This window comes from Malus domestica, chromosome 01 (genome assembly GCF_042453785.1).
Source record: "Malus domestica chromosome 01, GDT2T_hap1".
NCBI lineage: Eukaryota > Viridiplantae > Streptophyta > Magnoliopsida > Rosales > Rosaceae > Malus > Malus domestica.
Genome location: NC_091661.1, coordinates 10,688,837 through 10,710,898, shown reverse-complemented (window position 1 = coordinate 10,710,898; position 22,062 = coordinate 10,688,837). Strand labels below are relative to the sequence as shown.

General features: G+C 36.9%; 1 protein-coding gene across 2 annotated transcripts; it reads left to right on the top strand.

Annotated features, from left to right (window-relative positions):
- Nucleotides 1-9,089: 9,089 nt before the first annotated feature.
- Nucleotides 9,090-13,178, top strand: LOC103432702 (uncharacterized). Of its 2 annotated transcripts, none has more exons than XM_029105882.2 (3): nucleotides 9,090-9,471; nucleotides 10,868-11,619; nucleotides 12,307-13,178. In XM_029105882.2, the coding sequence occupies exons 1-3, from the start codon at nucleotides 9,184-9,186 to the stop codon at nucleotides 12,833-12,835; spliced, it is 1,569 nt and encodes a 522-aa protein (XP_028961715.1). In that variant the 5' UTR covers nucleotides 9,090-9,183; the 3' UTR covers nucleotides 12,836-13,178. The 2 variants fall into 2 exon arrangements, with proteins under 2 accessions (XP_028961715.1, XP_028961733.1); XM_029105900.2 differs by having other exon boundaries at nucleotides 12,296-12,465.
- The last annotated feature ends 8,884 nt before the right edge of the window (nucleotides 13,179-22,062 follow it).

Here is a 22,062-nt window from a genome sequence, read left to right as displayed (position 1 = left end):
GTGACGGGCTCGACGAGGAGGAAGGCGAGGGAGGAGCAGAGGGAGACGCGGACAAGGAGGATCTGAGAGATGGATCGAGAGATGAGGGAGTGGGGTGTGTCTGTGTGTGGAGGAAAGGAAAGGAAAGAAATAAATAATAGAAAATGAGGGAGTGGGGTGTGTCTGTGCGTGTGTATGTGTGTGGAAAGGAAAGAAATAATAGAAAATATGTGTGTGGAAAGGAAAGAAATAATAGAAAATGAGGGAGTGGGGTGTGTCTGTGCGTGTGTGTGTGTGTGGAAAGGAAAGAAATAATAGAAAATGAGGGAGGTACATCCCACGTGAAGAAGGAAGAAAGGTAGTAGAGAAATGATGGGTGCGGCAGTATGTCAGAATTAGGGTAGATTTAAAAACTAAAATATGAGTTTTACTCGAAAGTTGTAGTAAATCATTATATATAAATTATTATGGTGTGTTTAATTTTTTTTTCATTAATTACTACATATTTTCTTCACTCATAATGTTTGCCAGCTCGCTGTATAATCAACTTAAATCAGTTAAATCCATCATGTAATGCATTTCCTTCCAATTTTTTGTGATAAACTAATAGATAATTGACTAAATAAACATCCTGCAAAGTTTCAATAAAAATTTCCAAGTTTTTCTTACAATTTCCGTGGTTTCCATGTAATTTTTATCGATATCGATATTATCCCGATATTTCCATCGATATTTCCGTGTTTTCGGACTACCGATATTTCCGATATTACCGATATTTTCTTCCTTGGGTGTGATATCCATACATCCTGTTTTTACTTCTCTCACACCCTTTTAATTTTCGATCGTCGAATATGATGAATTGAAGAAGATCAAATCACAGAAGTTAACAAAGGGTGTGAGAGAGGTAAAAATGGGTGTGTAGATAGCACACCCCTTTCTTTTATATCTTGAATCTTTGTGAAATTGCATGTGAGTTTTGTGATCTGAATCATATCGAAGTTTTCGATTGTTTGTTGATTTTGAGGGCTTGAAGTCTTTATTGAGTAGTTAAGTTTTGTGTGGGCACCAAAGGTTTGTGACATTTGTTTCTCACTACGACCAACAATCTGGGTAACCTTCGATTCTGTATTTCGTTGCACTTCCACATTTTTCTCTGGGCTTGTTAGGGATTTTGGTCTGTCTGAGGTGCAATACTTAGTGAAAATTTACTGCAATTGATATGTGATTTCCTAGCAATGATTCTTGAGACATTTGGTGTTTATGGAGAAGCAACTGTGTAATTGTGTAGGATATGTCTTGTAGTATGTGATGAACAAAATATGCTCAAAATGGAATGCTTTTGCAAATCTGCAAGGCAGGACTTTGTGCAATTGTAATTGCAGCACCATTTGCATTTACATTGGGCCTCTTGGCATCCATATTCGTCATTATCCTTGCAATCAAGGAGTATATATGAATGTATGCAGCTCTTGGTATGGATCCCTCAGTGAAAGTATTAGGTGGTTTGGTGTTACATTCTTGGTGTGGTTTTCTGGCGATTTTGTTTTATTTTTGTGCTTTTGATATTCATAGTCGGTTTCTTGAATATATATATATATATATATATATATATATATATATATATATATATATATATATATATATATATATATGGGTTTATGCTGAAAACTGGGGTTTTTCTTACTTTTGGATGAATCCAATGAGATGAAACTATTGTTTCATGCTGTGATTTTGTTGGATTACAAGATTTCAAGAAAGTGTCATTCTTTTTTTATGGCTAAGAAAGTATCATTCTTTCTTTCGTTCCACATAATTTGTCAAGAGTATCATTCTCTTGTTGCCTTAGAATTTGTCAAGAGTACCACTCTCTTGCTGCCTAGAAGAATTCATTTGTTTTGATTTGTGGATTGTACTTGTGTCTTTCATCATGGCTACACCAACGGTTCAAGTCTTTTTTGAAGGGATTTTCCAGTCACTAGTCTTTCTATGTAGCGTAATCTTGTTGGAAGGTGTCTACAGCAGCAACACTGTGATGGCTCATGTGCTCTACAATCTTAGCTTGGAAATTCCTAACTGAGTTTGAGGGGGGAGTAATAGCTATACTAAGATGATGACATTAGTCAACTTGTAATTGGTTGAGTTGGTTGTGATTAGAGATTGTTAGAGGGTATTATAATTATTGTTGTTGTAAGAATGGTTTCTAGAAAACCATAGTGTATTAGTCATTTGACCTTAGTGTGAAATATCCAAAGTTAACAATTTCGTTGTTAAATCTCTCTCTTCCCACCTATCTCTTTATTCTCAATTTCATAGCTTTAACACATATACTGAAAGATTAAGACTTACATGGGTCTCAATAAAAACTTTTTCGGAGATTTCAACCCTATCAAATAGAAAAAGACCGTCCCAAATAAACTACTAAAGTTTGCTATCCTCACAAGCAAATCAAATGGATACAATTAATAGGAAACATATTCAACTAGTACATCCGCATTCAAATCTAAAGGTTCTTCATGCCACACCAACTCCTAAGAACAACTCATTCCAGTGCGAGCAAGTCTATGAGCAACTTGATTAGCCTCTCTTTTAACATGGTAGAACTTTATTTGAGAAAAATCATTAATCAAAACACGAACATCATTGATAATAGGAGTGAGTGGAGAGAAATTATCTCCTTGACCATTCACGGCAGCAATGATGACAACTGAATCTCTTTCGAACATGCACCACTTCCCACTCAAGCCTAATTGTTGGGCAACAATTGCAGCACTTTTTGTTGCAGTCAACTATACATGCAACACAAAAGACGCTACCAAACAAGGACCTACGAATGCCACTACAAAGGCGCCCTCATAACTACTAACAACCACCCCCACTCGGTGGCATTTTGTCATCTCTTCCCATTCTCCATCAAAATTTAATTTAATCCATCCATCCTCAGGTTTCTTCCACCTCTATTTGGTTTTTACCCGCTGTTGCACCAATGGCAAATGCCATTTTCAATATTCCGAGAGTCATCCCTTCGCGTCACATGGTGGTAACTGGGATTCTTTCCCAAAAAAAAAAAAAAAAAAAAAAAAAACTCACTTCGTACCTTCCAGATCATCCAAAGAATCATGAGACTCAGCTTGAAAGTTGGAGTGGGTGAAACGTGAACCAAATGAATTATCCATTCTTGCACATTCAATCTACTAAACTCCGTGGTTCGAATGCCCATACTTGAAAACCATACTGACGTTGTCAATGAACAATCACGAAGCACCTGCTCCACCATCTTTGGCTTCCCCCCACAAAATAGACAGTCATCATTTTGAATAATTTTCCTCCTTGTTGGCAATTAAAATGCCTATTATATCCGAAAAACTGATATTTCCTTGTTACTTCCCCGTCATTATTACCAAACATAGGAATGAAAATTTTCATTTTTGATCCCCTTGTAAATTCATTTCTTCGAAGACATAAATTAACCACATTAAATAAAAAATGACACTTTGCCTTTCAACTCAATATGATGGTTTTACCCTTGACGTCGAAAGTAGACCACATGGTATACCACAAAGAGCCTAACATTTATATGCTCTAAAGGTATTGGCCTTCGGGTCAGTTACATATCAAGGTGACCTTTGGACCCATAATAACCCAATCTTCCCACTTGTGCCATACCTAGCCCAAGATTGTAGGAAGTTGAGTCTTCAAAGTCTTCATTGGGTGTCCAGCGCTACGATGTAGTTACCTTCCAAAGACCTCCAACAAGACTTCAAGTAGCTACTTGCAAAAATTGGTTTGCATCACACTAGCAAAACATAACAGTCTACCTAGTATGACATACAACCTCCTCTCCCAGTTGCTTGTGAGGGTTCACTCCTATAAAAACTAATTTCAACAGAAAAATCGATAATAACCCTTGTTATATTAGTTTCTCTCAACCTATTCTTTGACTTGGGCATCAGAGGTCCTTTGGCTAATACCCTCCCTTTTTTTCTTGGTGTTCGTTAATTAGCCTAACTATGTTTCTTGTTTTGTAGGTGGGGTTTTGTCAATTCTACCTTGAACGAAATTTGTATCAACAATTTCTACCTACCAAATGTAGCCTAATAGGAAAATAAGAGCATTACACATCACTCATCTTGGGTAGTGATTTCTACACAAGATTTTTCACCTCTTGCACATGTCTCTTAATTCCGCCTCTTGTTTTTCTTTTGATTTGTTCAATCTATTTTTTTTTATGCAAATAAATTCATTAAAGGACGAAACCCTAGTACAATTGTTTCCAATACAATCAAAATTAAAGGCATGAAGAGCAACATCAGGTAAACAGAAATCCCAATAATGAGGATTTAAGAGGGAGAGACCAAGGTGAACTAAAGCATCCGCAACAAAGTTTACTTCCCTGAAAATATGCTTCCAGTTAACATGACTAAAAGACCGAGCCAGGATACGAATATCATTGATTATAGAGCTAACTCTCCAAGGAATCCCCCAGTGACCCTGCACAACTTCAATGATGAGTTTAGAGTCCCCCTCCACCATCACTTTGGTGAAACCCTTGCGCCTAGCACACTGGAGCCCTTTTTGCAAACCCATCGCTTCTGCTACTGCAATAGTAGCGCCATCAAAGTTTAGAGACCCCGCCCCAATCATCTATGAATTACTGTTACGGAGCACAAAGGTAACAGCATAACAGTTGTTCAAAACTGAACCAACAAAATTGAGTTTAATCACATCATGCCGGTCAAGAGGATGCCATTTAATAAAGAAAGAGATATGTAAAGCCTCATTGGGGTCACACTTCCCATTAGCCTTGAGAAAAGCCGAACCAACACTATACGCGATAGAAACACAACGCGCCAGGACTGGGGGCACACTTCTGAACACCAGTTTATTTCTTTCTATCTAGATTTTCCAACAGTTCAGAATTACTTTACTAAGATCAAAAAGGCCGTCTTTGTCATTAGAACTTAAGCATTCCATCCAATAAAAAAATATCATTAGTACTTATGTTACCATTATTAAAACTACCAAAAGTTAAGCTCTAAACTTTAGTAGCAAAAACACAATTACAAAAGAGATGACATTGATCTTCTTCGGCTGTATTACACAATGGACATAACTTATCAATATTTTTAAGAAAACGACTTTAGCGTTTTTTGGTTTGCAACCTTTCCTGAATCATAAGCCAAGCAAATATTTTAATCTTAGGAGGAATAGTTAGCTTCCACATTTTCTTTAACAATGTAAGGCGATTACTAGAGGGATTATTCTGATTTTGTAGCCAGGTAGTAGACTTAATGAAAAAGTTCCCATTATTGGTTAAACCCCAAATTAACTTGTCTTTTGACTTTTGTAGAGGGAGGGGAATGTGACAATTTTTTCTAATGATGTCATCATCAACTACAGTAGCTAATTTAATGCTATCCCAACTATTATGAACTATAAAGTTGCTTACTTTAAGATTCCTATCATTCACAGGTATTAAATGAAAAAGGGGGTAAGGAAAAACCCATTGATGGGTCCAAAATAGTATGTCTTCACCATTACCCCACAATCCATCTCATTGCCTCATGAATGATGTTCATATTAGAAAGAATGCATTTCCAAGCAAGTGAGTTGTTTTGTTTAATCTTCGAATTTAAAAAATCGGACTTACGTAAGTATTTACTTTTGACTATTTTAGTCCACCAATTTTCTTCGTTGGTTAAAACTTTCCAACCTAATTTGGCTAAACAAACATTGTTCAAATGATCAATCTGTTTGATTCCTAAACCACCCTAATTCTTTGGAGAACAAACCTTCTTCTAGGCCATTGGTCGGAGTTTAGTATTTCTCCCCCAAAAGAAATCTCTGCATTCTTTATCAATTTTAGTTGTTACCCTACTAGGGCACTCAAAACAAGACATTACATGATTCAGCATCCCGGTGAGATTAGAACTAATAAGAGTTAGCCTCTTGGCAACCCTTTCCAACCGGTAAGTTTTTGCTTCACTCGTTTAATCAATTCTATCTTGTTAACCGGATCCTTCCAAAAAACTATATTATGGATCCCTATTTACTTCCCAATAATGGTTTTATGTTGAATGCTCAAGATATTCACAATATTGTTCATATCCTAGTTGATAGTATTATTCGAAAAATAAATAGAAGATTTATGAAAACTTACCTGTTGAGCTGCAGCCGATGTAAACATCTTAAGGGTTTGAAAGACATTTCTAGCCCCTTTAGGGGTAACTCGAGCAAAAACTAGACACATCTGCAAAAACTAGGTTCGAAATTCTAAATCCCCCAAGGGATGATAGGATTCCCACATGGGATTTAGGAGTAGAAGCCAAACGATTAAAATGTCTAATAAGCAGTTCCATACATAAAATGAAAATGTAAGGTGATAAGGGGTCACCCTGTCATATGCCACGATTATGATAGAAATAACCAAGCGGAGAGCCATTAATTAAAATGGAGAAAGAAGTTGATGTAATGCATTCCATTATTAAGTTGATCCATTGCTCATTAAAACCAAAGCGAAATAGAACCTACCCTATCTAATCCCAATTTAAAAGGTCATAGGCTTTTTCCAAGTCCAATTTAACACCCATGGACCCCTTCTTGCGTTTCTTTACCTTGAAGCTGGAAAACAACTCATGGGCAATTAAGATATTATCATGAATGGAACACCTCAGAGTAAAAGCACATTGATAAGCAGAAATGCATAGGTGAAGCAAAGGCTCAAGCCTTTTAATAATAATTTTTGTTATAATTTTATAACTAACATTACAAAGACCAATGGATCTATAATTGGACACAGTTTCAGGATTATCCACTTTTGGGATTAAGGCAATATTTGTGTGATTAAAAAACCTTAGGCTTGAATTATTTTGAAAGAAATCTTTATTCATAGGAATAATAGTATCTTTAACCTCTTCCCAACAACCTTGGTAAAAAGCAGCACAAAGACCATCAAGTCCGGGTGCTTTTAATGCACCAATGCTATTCACCACTTCCCAAACTTCCTCATCAGAAATACATTCAAGTAGTTGCATATTATGTGTATGATCAATGCAAGGAGTTATGATATAACCATTGTAGCCAATGTTTCCTGAGAAGGGGAACTATCACAAAAAAACGTAGTTTAAATTCCTGCATAAAACTTGCTCTAGACCTTCCCCATAATTCCACCAGAAACCATTACTATCTTTAATAGATTTTATTTCATTTCTTTTATTACGGATAGAAGCCACTTAAACTTAGCTTTTTGAGCCCACATAATTTCCTCTTCCTGTAAAACTCTGTTAAGCTCACTTCTAATTTTAACCTTGTCCTCCATGCTTATAGAGTTATCTTGATCCCTCATAATTTTATTTTGAATATCACAGAGAGAGGTTAAAAGCTTATCGTTATGATCTTTGACATTACCAAAGGTCTCTTTGTTCCACTTCCTTGCCAAATACTTGAAAGTCCCTGCACAAGCAACAAACGTTTCTTATGGCCTTGAAGTCCAAACACTTTTGACAAAAATCCTAAAATTAGGATGACGTAACCACATAGCTTCAAACTGAAGGAATAAAAGCCTTTTCTAATAGGGTTTACATTATTTGTAAGTAAGATGGGACTGTGATCCGATCCAAAGATAGGAAAATTATGTAGAGAAAAGTCATGAAACTCCCTCAACCACTGAGGATTAGCAACACCACGATCAAGTCTCTTGTAAATCCTAGTGTTGTCACTATGACCATTGGTCCAAGTATAGGGAACATTGGAGGCAGTTAGGGAAATCAAGTCACCCCTATTTAGAAAGTTAATGAAGTTATTAATGTAGGTAGTAGTATTAGAGTAGCCCATAAGCTTTTCAGTGGAATCCACAATATTGTTTAAATCTCCAATTAAACACCCAGGATGGTTTGATTGTGTATGAGCTAAAATATGATTCCAGAGATTAGCTTGTATATGTTTTTGAGGATAAGCATAAACAAGGTTAATGAATTGCACTTTATCATTGTGCACAAAACTACATCTCTTAGCACTTAGTGGTACAAAAAAGGGCAGAAGATGAAAAAAAATGTGTGCAAACCATATTCCTATCATTTAGACCATCTGCAACTCTTGGGTTAAAATCTAACTCATAAATTTAGATTTTAACTCAGAAACTGTTTTTTTTTTTTTTTTTTTTTTTTTTTTTTTGCTGCAATAGTTCTAGGTTAAAATTTTATCACGAAATTATTAAAGAATGAATTTAAGCTAATTTTTTTTTTCAAAATAAAATTTATGTAGATTATCATAATTTATTTTTATGAACATTTTAACCTAAAAAATATTCAGCTTTTGAGAAAATTTGAGAATTTACTAAACCGACCCCATAAAACATGTATTTATAGAGTTTTTGGGTGAATTTTGATTTAAATAGTTTTTAATTGTTTTAATAGTTGAATTTAATTTTGGGCCGTTAGATTTTTTTTTAATGTTAGATTTAAACATAGGATTTAATGTACGTAAAAATTTAAATTGCCCAAATTTTAGGTTTTAACTCAAAACTTATTTTAAATTCAATCATTGAAGAATAATTGAGTTAGTATAAATCCTAAATTTTGGTGGGCTAGCCTTTTAACCCTGGCATAAATTATGGGTTAAATTTGCCCAAATTTTGGGTTTTAACCAATTTGGATTTTAACTCAATACTTATTTTAGGCCCAACCATTAGAGAATAATTGGATTCGTTTAAAACCTAAATTTTAAGTTTTAAACCAATACTTAAAGATCATTTTAATAGTATAAAAATGAAATGTATGATATTAAAAATAAAAGGTTTAACAGTTTAGAAAATAAATTTGACGTCTAAGACCATCTCCAAATGAGATGTCAAATATGCCAAATATGATTGAAAGACATTTAGGTGTTCTCCAATGGAAATGTCATATATGATGTGATATGTGAGTCATTTGACTTCTTAACAGCAAACAAAGGAGTTAAATATATTTAATTGAATTTTTTAATACATGGATCCCATTAACAACCATACACGTGTAAGATCTTGGATACTAGGTCCCACATTGGACGTCATTGATTTCCAATCCAAATCAACCCTTGGTCAACCAAACCTTCTCCTTTCTCTCAAACATAAAGCCTCCGATTTGGTCCTACCTCTCTGTTTGGTCGGAGAACTGAGCTGAGCAGAGCAGAGCAGAGTGATCCGTTTTCAGACCGAACAGAACTGCGACAATGAACGCAGAGTCGGTGACATTGCTGTTAGTAAATCTGGCAAGTATTATGCAGAGAGCCGATGAGTCATTGCTGCCAGGGGTGTACAAAGAAGTTGGGGCGACTCTCCACACCGACCCGACTGGGTTGGGGTCGCTTACTCTGTTTAGATCCATCGTTCAATCCTCCTGCTACCCACTCGCTGCTTACCTCTCCATGCGTCACAACCGAGCCCGTGTCATTGCTCTTGGCGCCTTTCTTTGGGCTGCTGCCACCTTCCTTGTTGGCTTCTCTTCCACTTTCCTTCAGGTCTCTCTCTCTCTCTCTCATTGTTTTCATCTTTTAAATTTTTATATACAAGCGACGAACGAAAAAGGTGTTCTTTTTCCTTCAAACATGAATATATTGTGAGATGGAATAGTTACTTTCGTCATCTTTGGCGGTTCGTTATTAGACAGTATGTTTGTATGCATAGATCTACGACAACCCATGTTTTGAATTGGCTCTGTGTTTTGCTTTGAGTGGTTGCTTGAATTGGAAATGGGGAATGCTGTTGCATGTATTGCCATATTATATTTTAGGGAAACTGTTGATTTGATTTCAATCTTCAGCCATGTTTCCACATTGTGTATGTGTGGAGAAAATCATCTAAGGCAGCTGATTTTCAGGTCTTGTTCAATGTAACTCATACCGGAGCATACTGTGTGATGGATATCCTGTTTTACAAATGAGGTTTCTGGATTTTGTTTTACAATTAAAACAGTTTTGAGGAAATCAAGGACGTTGATGTAGTAATCACGTAGGATAAATAATATGATGTACAAGAGCAAACAGAAGTAGGACACTGAAGGTAAGTAAGTGAAAGCAGTAATCTGAATGAACGCCAATGCCATTGAAGAAGAAAATCGTTTGATGAGCCTGTCATGGATTGTTTTCATAGTCCATCATCATTTTAATCGTATGGTTCATTAGCAAGATCATTACTAATGCTGTAAATTTCGAAGAAAAAGTAGATTGGCCTTACCAAGTTTGAAAATGTGCTTATTAACATTACCAAAAATGGTCAAGGACTAATTTCAGGAATAGACAGATGTTTAGATTTATAAAATTATTTGACTTTGTGTTGTTCTTGTGAGATTTTATTTTATTTTTTATACTGCCAATTCACCCGTTGTAGATGAACAGAGAATATAAACATAATGTTGAAGTTGTGATTTATTTGGTTTCTCTTCTCTTCTCTTCTCTCGCTGTTTTAAGTCAGCAGTACGTATTATGATAGTGTCTGAAAATCCAGCTGTGTCCTACCATTTATTTATCTTATAGCAAAATCCTAATTTTGCTCGCCCATGACTGCCAAATCTCTTTCTGTATACTTTCTTCATAAATATGAAGCTAATCTAGGATGTTGCACCTGTGGAGATTGGAGGTTTGGGGAAGAGATCAGTTCATGTTTCAACATGAAGCTCATAGCTCTTGATAGGAGATAATGAATCTTAAACTAACCACAAGTAAATAGGCTAAAAAACTGTCCAATAAGTATGTAAGGTGTAATTCAGAACTGCAATGTTTTGAATCACTCAAAACTTTCAGCACATGAAAGCTATTGTTTTGTTCGTTTCTTTTCAAAAAAAAAAAAAAAAAGCTATTGTTTTGTTGGATTGCAAGATTACAATTCAACACTAAGTTGTCTGATTTGGTCAATTAGGTGGCTGTTTCAAGAGGTTTAAATGGAATTGGACTTGCCATTGTCACTCCTGCTATTCAGTCTCTTGTTGCCGACTCAACTGATGAGAGCAACCGTGGTACAGCATTTGGATGGTTACAACTAACAGGAAACATTGGCTCCATAATTGGCGGTCTTTGTTCTGTACTAATAGCGTCCACTTCGTTCATGGGCATACCTGGTTGGAGAATTGCATTCCATTTGGTTGGTCTCATTAGTGTCATAGTCGGTATATTGGTTCTCCTTTTTGCCAATGATCCGCACTACATAGAGAGCAGCGGTAGAGCCAAAGATATAATTCCACATAAGCCTTTTTCATCAGAAATGAAAGATCTGGTTAAAGAAGCAAAGTCAGTTATTAGAATCCCATCTTTTCAAATTCTCATTGCTCAGGGTGTCTTTGGATCATTCCCCTGGTCAGGTTTGTCATTTGCTCCTTTGTGGTTAGAACTTATTGGTTTCTCGCACAAAGAAACGGCAGTTCTTTGGACCATATTTATTATTGGTGGATCACTTGGAAGTCTCTTTGGAGGAATCATGGGGGATACCCTTGCAAAACCCTTTCCCAATGCTGGGAGGATAGTTCTTTCACAGATAAGTGCCGGTTCAGCCATTCCTTTTGCTGCTATTTTGCTACTGGTGTTGCCTGATGACCCAACAACAGGCTTCTCACACGGGCTGGTCTTGTTCGTCATGGGATGGTTTACTTCCTGGAATGCTCCAGCAACTAACAAGTATGTATCCTTGACCCACTGTGTCCCTTTTTACCATGGCTTTAGAGTTACCATGACATCGAATTTTCTTTTCTTGCATTTTCCCCATGCCATGGTGGGGATGAGAAGAGTAAAATTGCATTGAAGATTGGATTTGGTTTCTATTTCTAGGAGTTGCTAATAAAAAAAATTTCATACTAATCCTAGTGACCAGTTTATTCAGATGTGTTCTTGTTCACAAAACAATAAGATTATAAAAGGAGTCGATCCTGCTTTCTTCGAGTCTTGCACATTAGAAACTTTCATTTGAATTTGTTTTTGTAATTAGGTTGGGGAGGTCCGCCATGTCAAATTCAAATTTGCTAACTCTCTTGAGTTAGTGACAATTGTTCAGCATTTTAGAGTTCCATTTAAATCTTCTCAACTCATTTCGTTAGCCTTATTAGTATGTTTATATCAATATGTATTTTAACTAGTTTCATAGGTACACTCTTTGAGTTATTGATAAAAACACATCCTTCACCCTCTTTGCATGATCAGTGCTGAAGAGTTAGGGTTGATAAGTCATATTGACTAGAGTTACGTTCCAATTCTGCATGGTCATGTTTTCAAGTGATCCTCGTGCAGTCAAAAACTAAATTACTGGTCACAAAAGTTCAGATACTTATACTTTCTTGGAACTCTTTCAATGTGCAAGCTGGTTCACAGTCCCATATTTGCCGAGATAGTCCCTGAGAGGTCTCGTACCAGCATATATGCTTTGGATCAATCATTCGAGTCCATCCTATCATCATTTGCTCCCCCGATAGTAGGACTTTTGGCGCAGCACGTTTATGGTTTTAAGCCAGTTCCTAAAGGATCATCAGATTCTGTAGAGGTTGAAACAGATAGAGAAAACGCTGCATCACTTGCCAAGGCACTCTACACAGCAATGGGCATTCCGATGACACTCTGCGTTTTTATCTACTCCTTCCTTTACTGCACATACCCCAGAGACAGAGACCGGGCTAGAATGCAAGCATTAGCAGAATCCGAAATGCAGCAGCTGGAAACGAATTGTTCCCCTTCACGAGGAGAATACTCTGAAGTTCATGTTTCAGAATCAAAAATACCAAATGGAAATGAAAAAAGCGAAATTGACATCGAATATGGATTAGAGGAGGTCATTGATTTGGATGATAATGATGAGAAGTCCCTTCTTTCCGATCATCAAACATTCTCAAATCTGAAAGAATAGGGGATGTACAAAGCAGAAGCTGAATTTTGTTAATTGGCTTCGTGTAAACCAAATCAAGTGCAGAAAATTTGCATGCTTGGGTGGATGCTCATGAAATCTTTTTTAAGTTAACAACTAGAATGTCTGTCGTACCGCATTTTGTTATTTGTTACTAACACACTCAATGGTTTATTTTGAGGGTTTCCACAGATTTTAGAGCAACAATTTCAAAGGTTACCAGTTGATTATTGTTATAATCGTAACTGTTCATTCTTGTTGTAGATATAACCTCTTTAATTCCTTGATGGAGTTTATTTAAGCTCTCTTTAATAGAATTGTTAATGCAGTCATATAACTTATATTATATGGTCAAAGGGTCCTTACCGTTCACTTCCTAGGTATGCCTATTTGAATCTATACCTCTAATTTGAAAGTAAAATATTATTAGACCGTGATATTAATTGGTTAAATTTTGATTAGACATAATAGTTTGTGCTATTGCAATTTCGTAAGCGGATTTCATTATTTAGATCGAATTCTAGGGACTCAAAAGTCCACTTTATCCAAATTAAAACAATCATGACCACTGGTTCTTTGCTAGCTATTCATCAATCTTTAGCGGTTTTCCATCCTAGGAAATTCTAGAGTAGATTCATCCATGCATTGATTAAATTGTTACGAATTCGAAGAATTTAATAGGTGAATCTAAAGTACTTTAAAGGAGTTTTAACGAAATACTTCCGATATTGTTTATTTTAACGAAAAATCATATTTTTACGCTAAAAAGTCACTTCTGGTACTATTCACTTCCAACGCCTTTTTGTTATTTTGATTAAAACTCAAAGTTTTCAAGTTTTTTTTATTAGTTTTCCTTACTTTTTTAAATGCAATTTATATTATACATACACTCACGCTAATATATGAGATATTTCATCACACATTGATGATAGACTAATTTGCTTTTATATGTTGTCTCGATACCACATGAGACAGTAGCATACTTTTGATCATTGAGTCAAACTGGACTGAGAGTTCGAACTATGGTTTGGAGTTCTAAACCTTTGCTCGCTATCCATTAGACCAACCGAAAAAATGCAATTATAGTATACATTGATATAATGACTCTTCTTTTGTGTGGGAGGGGGAGGGGGAGGGAGAGGAAGAGAAAAAAAGACGAGGGGGGGGGGGTGATTTGCTCAGCTTAAGTGTGTGCGTGTGTGTGTGTGAGTGAGGGTAGGGTCATAGCTGTACAAGCACAAAGAGTGAGGATTCTCTCCTGAGCTAAGAGTGAGGATTCTCATGATCAAGTCTATTGGGCCGTTCAAATTTTATCCAATGGTTACAAACAGGGAATTCTTTTAAAAGTTATAATAATTGTAACCGTTGGATAAAATTTGAACTGCCCAATGAGCTTGGTCAGGAGGATCCTCACCCTTAGCTAGGATCCTGATCCCTTCTTTCTGTGCGTTTCTTTGAGCTTTTCACTGGGGGCAGACAATTGACAAATCTAATCAAATGGCAAATGGGTGCACACCAAGCTATCTAAAAGCAGTGCCTGCCCTGCCTGCCTCCTTGGCCTTCAACCCTTTGTTGCATGTCGGCCGTGCATCATCCGCGTGTGCTGCTCTCTGCACATACGCCTGCATCTCATTGTGTTCTTTTGAGTGAGGATTCTCGCTGGATTCTCTTTTTGAGGATTCCAAAGTTATTAAATCACATTCATTCATCATACATCGTGTGATCAAAAATTATTGTAAATTCTTTTATTTAAAATTGAATATAAATAGTACCTGACGAAAACTGACCGCAAGATGTACGATGAACGGATGTAATTGGAGGATCTCTGAGATCCTCACAAAGAGAATTCACTGAGGATCCTCACTCGTTCTTTCTGGGCAAAGCTTGAGGCATAATTGCCACTCACTCAACTAATATATCGAAATTTTCTTTTGTCAAACTGGTGTAGACATCGAAATTTCGGTGAAATAAATATTCACACAATCGATTAAAATTTCGACATGCCAGTACATATATGGCATGCGTCATGTGTCTCATAAATTGTACATATGGATGTAACTCATCAAAATTAGACGAGTCATACACGTGTCAACATTTGGCGAAAATAAATTATTTGATTTTAATTTAATTTAATCAAATATTAATTCATGTAGTCAAATCACGAACCGGCCCACAAATCGAGTCCTGGTTTTTTCGTCAATTAATCAAGCCCACAATTAAGGTAAAATCCATATTCCGTTAAGGCTTGGAGAGTCTATAAATAGGAGGCTCCAAGACAAAGAAAAGGGACCAGAATTCATTCAAGCACCTAGACACTGCCAAAGCTCAAGCACCCAAACCCTTAAAACACTTACAAGAATTCAGAAAGCTCTTTACGTTCTTCATCAAACCGTCGAAGAATCATCAAGCACTACTACCCGTGTTAATCCTTCAAATCCCCAAGAGCCAAAACCTCGCGACAACCGTGCATCCGAGATCAAGTCATCGCGACCATTGGATCAACAACCTACACATCCACACATATTTCAAAGATCAAATAAGAGGAAACTTGTAAATAGAGATTGTAACCCTACAAATTCATTAATACAAATATTTTTTGTACACGTATTATTTTTTCATTTGCTACAGGATTTTCGTGTTTACAACTGGTTATTATGTTTTACGACTATGAATTTGGCCATATCAAGGTGTATTTCATCCATTTCTCGATCTGGGTAATCTAAACTACAAGGAGAAATGTTCAAACTTGATTGCAGATAAATGAACATATTTTTCTAGTTAACTTGGTTAGACCCAAATATGTAGTATTTCATCCATTTCCCAACAAAGTGTGTATTAGAGGTCATGTGTTAGGAAGGATATCTTTGTTTAATGTCTTTATTAGATGTCAAGTGAGCATTCTACATTCCAAGTTTGAGGACCAAGAGTTGTGTTTAAAGCTTTGAAGAGTATTAATTAGGCCCATAACATTTCAACTGCCATCTTTACCATAATTACTTAGCTATTATTATGGGATAAAGGAAGCCATAAAAGGCCAATTATTTTCATTGTTCTTAGAGCACCTCCAGCGGGGGAGGTTGCTCGAGGGCCAGTGGATCAAACAGTAGCAAATTGTTGGGGGGATGACCTCCAGCGTAGGAAAGCCCGAGCGACAGGCGAGGCCCGAGGAGCAGGCCCGTCGAGGATTGCCAGCCCGAGAGCCCGAGGGCTGCGTCAGGCGCGCGCGTGGGCGCGAGTCATCCGACAAAAAAACAGGGCTGGGGCCCGCGAATTCAGTTTTGAAAAGTTACCGTTGGGGAAGCCACGTGGCTTCCCCATGTCTGTTCGATTGAAACGGTCCTATTTTATGGACCGTTGGATTTCCAACGGTAAAAAACATTTAAAAATCTCATTTAATTTCATCCGTTTGATCTAAGATCAACGGTCCACGTTATTAGGCTTTGTAAATTAAAAAAAAAGAAGAAAAAACAGTTTAAAAATCTAAAATGTTATCGTTGTGACACGTGGCACAATCTAGAGTGTTGGAATTCAAATTTTTTTAAATCCAACGGCAGAAATTAAATAGGTGAATAAAAATTTAAAAAAAATGTAAAAAAATTCTTAAAAATCTGAAAAAAAATAATGAAAAATTATAAAAAATTTTGATTTTACTTTTCTATAAATACCTTCTCATTATCTTCTACCCTACACCACAATTTCATATTTTCTCAACTACTTTCAACCACATTCCTATCTTTCTCTCAAAGTTTCAATCCAATTTTTTTCCAACAAAATGACTACTCAACTAGGTACGAATTGGACGCTTCTTGAAGATGTTGCGTTGTGTACTAGTTGGGTTCAAGTTACTCATGATTCGATTACGGGTAATGAGATGCAGTTGCGAGAAATGTGGAGTCTTATTCATACCAATTATCTTGAGAAAATGGGTGGGCAAAGAACTAAAGAATCGATGTCTAGTCGTTGGAAATTACTTAGTCAATCGTTTAGTACGTGGAGAAACGCCTTGGCACAAGCTAGTGGTAATCTTCGAAGTGGGGAAAATTTAGCGGATCAGGTAACAATATATTATTTATTTGTTTGTATTATTTGTTAGCTACTTTCATTATAATTATTTGTTTGTATTATTTATTTGTTATCTACTTTCATTATAATTATTTGGTTGTATTATTTATTTGTTACCTACTTTCATTATAATTATTTGTTAGCTACTTTCATTATATTTATTTGTTTGTATTATTTGTTACCTACTTTCATTATAATTATTTGTTAGCTACTTTCATTATAATTATTTGTTTGTATTATTTATTTGTTACATACTTTCATTATAATTATTTGTTTGTATTATTTATTTGTTACCTATTCTCATTATAATTATTTATTCTCCCACATTGTGTAGGAACTTCAAGCACAAGGTTATGTATTATTTTATAAATAAAAAAATACTAATATTTTATTGTCAATTGCCAGGGCTATTCAATGCAGGGGTGGAGATGCAAAAGGCAATTGCCAGGGGAATGCAATGTTCATTAAGGGCAGTTACTGTTCACTAGGTAGATTAAATAGTGAATAGCTTGGGGGGAGGGCTCCTACACTGGAGTTGCTCTTATTCTGGATGCTCGTGGGAATGAACAAATGTTTGTGTTTTACTTTAAGGATGAGGTAATGCTAGGGAGACTATCAATTTAAATTATATATTGTCAACTATATGACGTGGTTGTTGATGATTGGATTATCACTTTAGTGTTTATTAAAGTGCTTATTTCTATTGGTGACACATCACATAATTTGCAAATTTGATCTAAAAAATTGGTCTACCTAACCTCACTTTTAAAGAAAACACCTTAATAGTAGGTAACTTATAATACTTTTGACATCATGACGAGGCATCATCAAACAAACAACTCAAACGATCTACACGAAAACCCTTGCTCTACGCGATACTCTTCTCACACCCTTGAGAAGAAAAAAAAAAAAACTATCCTAAACTTTCCACTAACATATCTTCAGTTCCGGATAAGTGAACAACACTGAAGCCGTAGAACTTGAAAATTTAGAAGCATCTTCAATTCGGACAAGTGAACGACACTTCTTATGGTTAGTTGGTTATCTATCCAAATCTCGGTCGGTGAAGAGTTTCTAACTTTTTCACCAAATAGGTCACTTCATTAGCCTCCCAACGAAGTGAAATGTTTAGTATAAAAACGCTCACCTGTTTTGACTACCTGTACCCTTACAGCCTAATACCAATTTGACGCATCTATATTCTCACGAATATAGTTGAGGCAGCCAAACCTGGTGCAGGAAATTTGAACTTCACGATGATTTGGGAAACCTTGTCTTAAGGTTCTAGAACCCAAGGACAATACTTGTTCCTTCCTCGGCCGTAATTGCTCAAGTGCATAAGTCAGCAACACATTCGACACCACCCTCACCATCACATCTATTCGACCTATTAAACCGAGATCGGTTACGAGTTGGTATGCCCACATTCACAAGAAGGACATAGTTAGCTCATATTTACTCAGCCTACTCGCCATGTAGGCATTGTAATTTCAAGGGTCGATAGAAACTTCATTGAGAATCATAAATAACTTACATAAGACATGCATGCCAAATGAGGTATCAGAGCAAACCTCACCGAAGAAAATCACATGAGAAATCCTTGGAGAAGGAAGAAGAGACCAAACATGATAAAAGAAACACCACAACTCCATAGTTTATATTCACCAAAATACTATATAATATACCATTCATTGAGAACTCACATCCAACCAAGGAATATAACACTCACGAAAACTAAAGCATACGAACCAGAGAATTACCATAAAGGTACCATGACAAAAGCACATTCTAATGATTTTGTGATCGTCGGAAGTAGTGTTCTAAGTCACTTCTAACAACCTTTGGCATTCCTCATAACCTTTATCAAGTGTACAAAAACCAAAACAACAATCTCATATATAAACAACAACAACTACTACTGTAAGATCCACGGTTGAGCAGTAAGTTATAGCCGTTGAAAGTCTAACCATAACTGGACAAAGGTTCTCCTCAACATAACAAAAGAGCAACAACAACCAAAGGTAGAGATGATTAAATAATAATAATAATAATAGAGGGAGAGAGGAAAGTGACCAAGAGGGTGTTTATTCTATTTTTCCACCACTCAATATATTTCCACCCTCCATTAAAGCTCCATTATCACTAACATAATGTAGAACAAGAATCTCCGTATTTTACATACAACAAATAAAAAAAATGAAACAATGTATAATGAATTTATTCGAAAATATAAATTAGGGTGGAATTCCCTTCGTGTAAGGGTTCTCCTTTTCTCTCTACTTCCCTAGTAGAGTCTTAGGGTTCTGGAGAGATTCGACTCCCTTTCTACTGCATGTTCTACCGATGGTGGAACACTCTGTGGAAATGTCTGCTTAAGTTTGGTTGTGTGATTGTTTGCCCTTGTCTTTTGCCTCGCAGTTTGGCATAACGGAGGATGATGAGTGTGAAGTTGTGATTCAAGATAACTCTCAAGTTGGTATTTCAAACTTCTTGCTGGTGGGCAAGTTTTTGGCTCATAAGAATTATAACAAAGAGGCATTCATGTCATTCTTCAAAAACCTATGGCGCCCTAGAGCCTATGTCTCCATTTATTCGCTGAAAGGAGACATAATTCTCTTTGCTTTCCAGTCTGATGGGGATCGCACTACTATACTCAATAGAGGCCCATGGAATTTTAAGAAGATGTTGTTTATCCTTGCTCCTGTTCCCATTGTAGAGTCTAGCTTTCTGGATTCAAGCCTTTGGTATTCCCCTAACTTATATGACTGCTAAAATAGGCAAGATTATTGGGCAATCTTTGGGCGTTGTCATGAAAGTTGATCAAAATAGAACTGGGGACTGTTTAGGTGATTATCTCTGCATCAAAGTTGAACTTAATGTGTTTCAACCTCTATGTAGAATTCTCAAAGTTGATCTTCCCAATGGGATTAGGGTAGATGTAGATCTCCTGTATGAAAGGCTTTATGCCTATTGTTTTCTATGCAGGTGTTTTGACCATGTCGACCTTGGTTGTCAACGATATACTGGTGGTGTCATTGATACCGCCATGGCCCTGTATGGATCTTGGCTTCAAGCCAAGGCTAAATGTGCAGGCCGTTATAACCTCCGTGGGTGTCGATTTAGACTGGGTGAGGAGAATTATTTTGTGGATTCCGATAAGCAGCAGCCATCGGAGAATGGCCCATCTCCAAGTCCTGGAGTAATGAGTGATCCCGGGCTAAGTGTGATTGATTTGGAAACCTCGCTTGATTGTAGGAATGATGTGCCCATCTTGTTCCATGAACCTCGGGATTTGGCTCAAGAATATGAGCGTTTGATTGAGGAAAATCCCCGAGTTGACTTGGCACCTTTGATACCTGATTTAAATCTTGCCATTTAATTCCTCAATTCTCGGTATGTCTAATTTGGATCCATCAGATTTTATAAACCTTCCTGACTTAGTTCATGTGACTGACCTAGTGTTACTAGGCGAAAGTTGGAAAGAGCCCGATTAATGTCTCCAACTCAGACCTATTTAAATTAAGTCCCATCATTCGTCACTTGTTAGGTTTGTCAATTAGGGCTGTTGCTTCTCAATCATGATTGCTAGGCATGAAGGCTATGACATGCACTGAAGCTCCAGTTCACAGCGGCCTGCATCTCTTTCGGATCAAGCTGGAGGTAAACGTGGTTGTGATTCTCCTATGGCAGATGGCTTGGTACACCCCCAAACCACCCTTCATCTTGCAATCTGCTTCTCCTACTCTAAAATCATCAGTGGCGGCTATGTTAGGACAGCCTCACCGATTGCCATAAATTGTGTTACCTGGAACTACCGTGATCTGGGGAACGACCCAGTAGCTTAAGCGCTGAAAATTTTGGTTTCCCAGCAGGTTCCCCAAATTCTATTTCTCAATTAGACTAAACGTGATGCAAAGATAATTTCTTTCCTTAAATTTCATCCTGGTTTCAGTTTTTACTTTTCTGTTCCTAGGAATGGTCGATCAAGTTGTTTTCCATCTTTTGGGCTGATGTTATGCCTCTCCAAATTCTTAGCTCCTCAGTACATCACATTGATGCATAAATTGGAGCCGTTGGTGACTCTCTTCACTGGTGACTTACTGGGTTCTATGGATATGTTGCTACCTCTGAACGACATAACTCTTGGGATTTAATGCGGCATTTAAATTCCCTAAGTACTCTCTTATGGTTGATTTTTGGTGACTTCAATGAGGTTTTGCTAGCTTCTGAGAAAACTGGTGGAAAGTCCGTAACACTGTCCAAATGCAGGGTTGTGATGTGGTGGGTGCCTATAATTTGGGTGATTTGGGATTTCACAGTGATGTGTTTATGTGGGCAAATTTGATTACTAAATGTCGCTTGGATTAGTGCTTAGCTAACCCGAGTTGGCGACATATTTTCAAGCACTTGTAGGTCCTTCATCTTGCTCCTCTCACCTTAGATCACATTCCTATTTTACTCCAAGTCCGACAAGGTCCCGTGCAGATTCGAAGCAAGCATAAACAATTTGGTTTTGAAGAGGCTTGGCTCCAACTTAAGGATTTCTTTCAAGTGGTTTCATCTAGTTGGTCTAAACAGGTATAAAGAACACCATCATTTTGTGTTTGCGAGAAGATCAAAGCAGCTCGTATTGAAGGTTCTCTTCCAAAACCTTTCAGATTCGGTGGAATGGGACCTTGGGAGTAATTTGCACAGTAAGCTTGAATCTATGTTATCCTAGGAGGAGTTTTATTGGAAACAGCGTTCTAAAGTGGCTTGGTTGCTTGGTAGGGATCGTAACACTCGATACTTCCACCAAAAGGATTTGAATCGTTGTTGAAAAAATTGCATAAAAGGCCTTTTCGATGCTAACAATATCTGGTTGAAAGAATTCTGAGGACATTGAACAGATGATAGTTGAGTATTTCTTCTCCATGTTCTCTTCTAATGGTGATTCTTCATGTGATGAGATCTTGGCTTCAGTCCATGGGCGGGTTACCTCGGAGATGAATCATTCTTTATGTGCTAATTTTTCTGATGAGGAGATTAAAGAAACTCTTTTCCAAATGGACCCTCATACAGCCTCAGATTTGGATGGCAGGTCTTTTTTTTTTTTCTTCAGAACTTCTGGGATATCGTCGATGATGATGTGGTTTCTGCTGTAAGATCCTTCCTAACTTGTGGTTGTA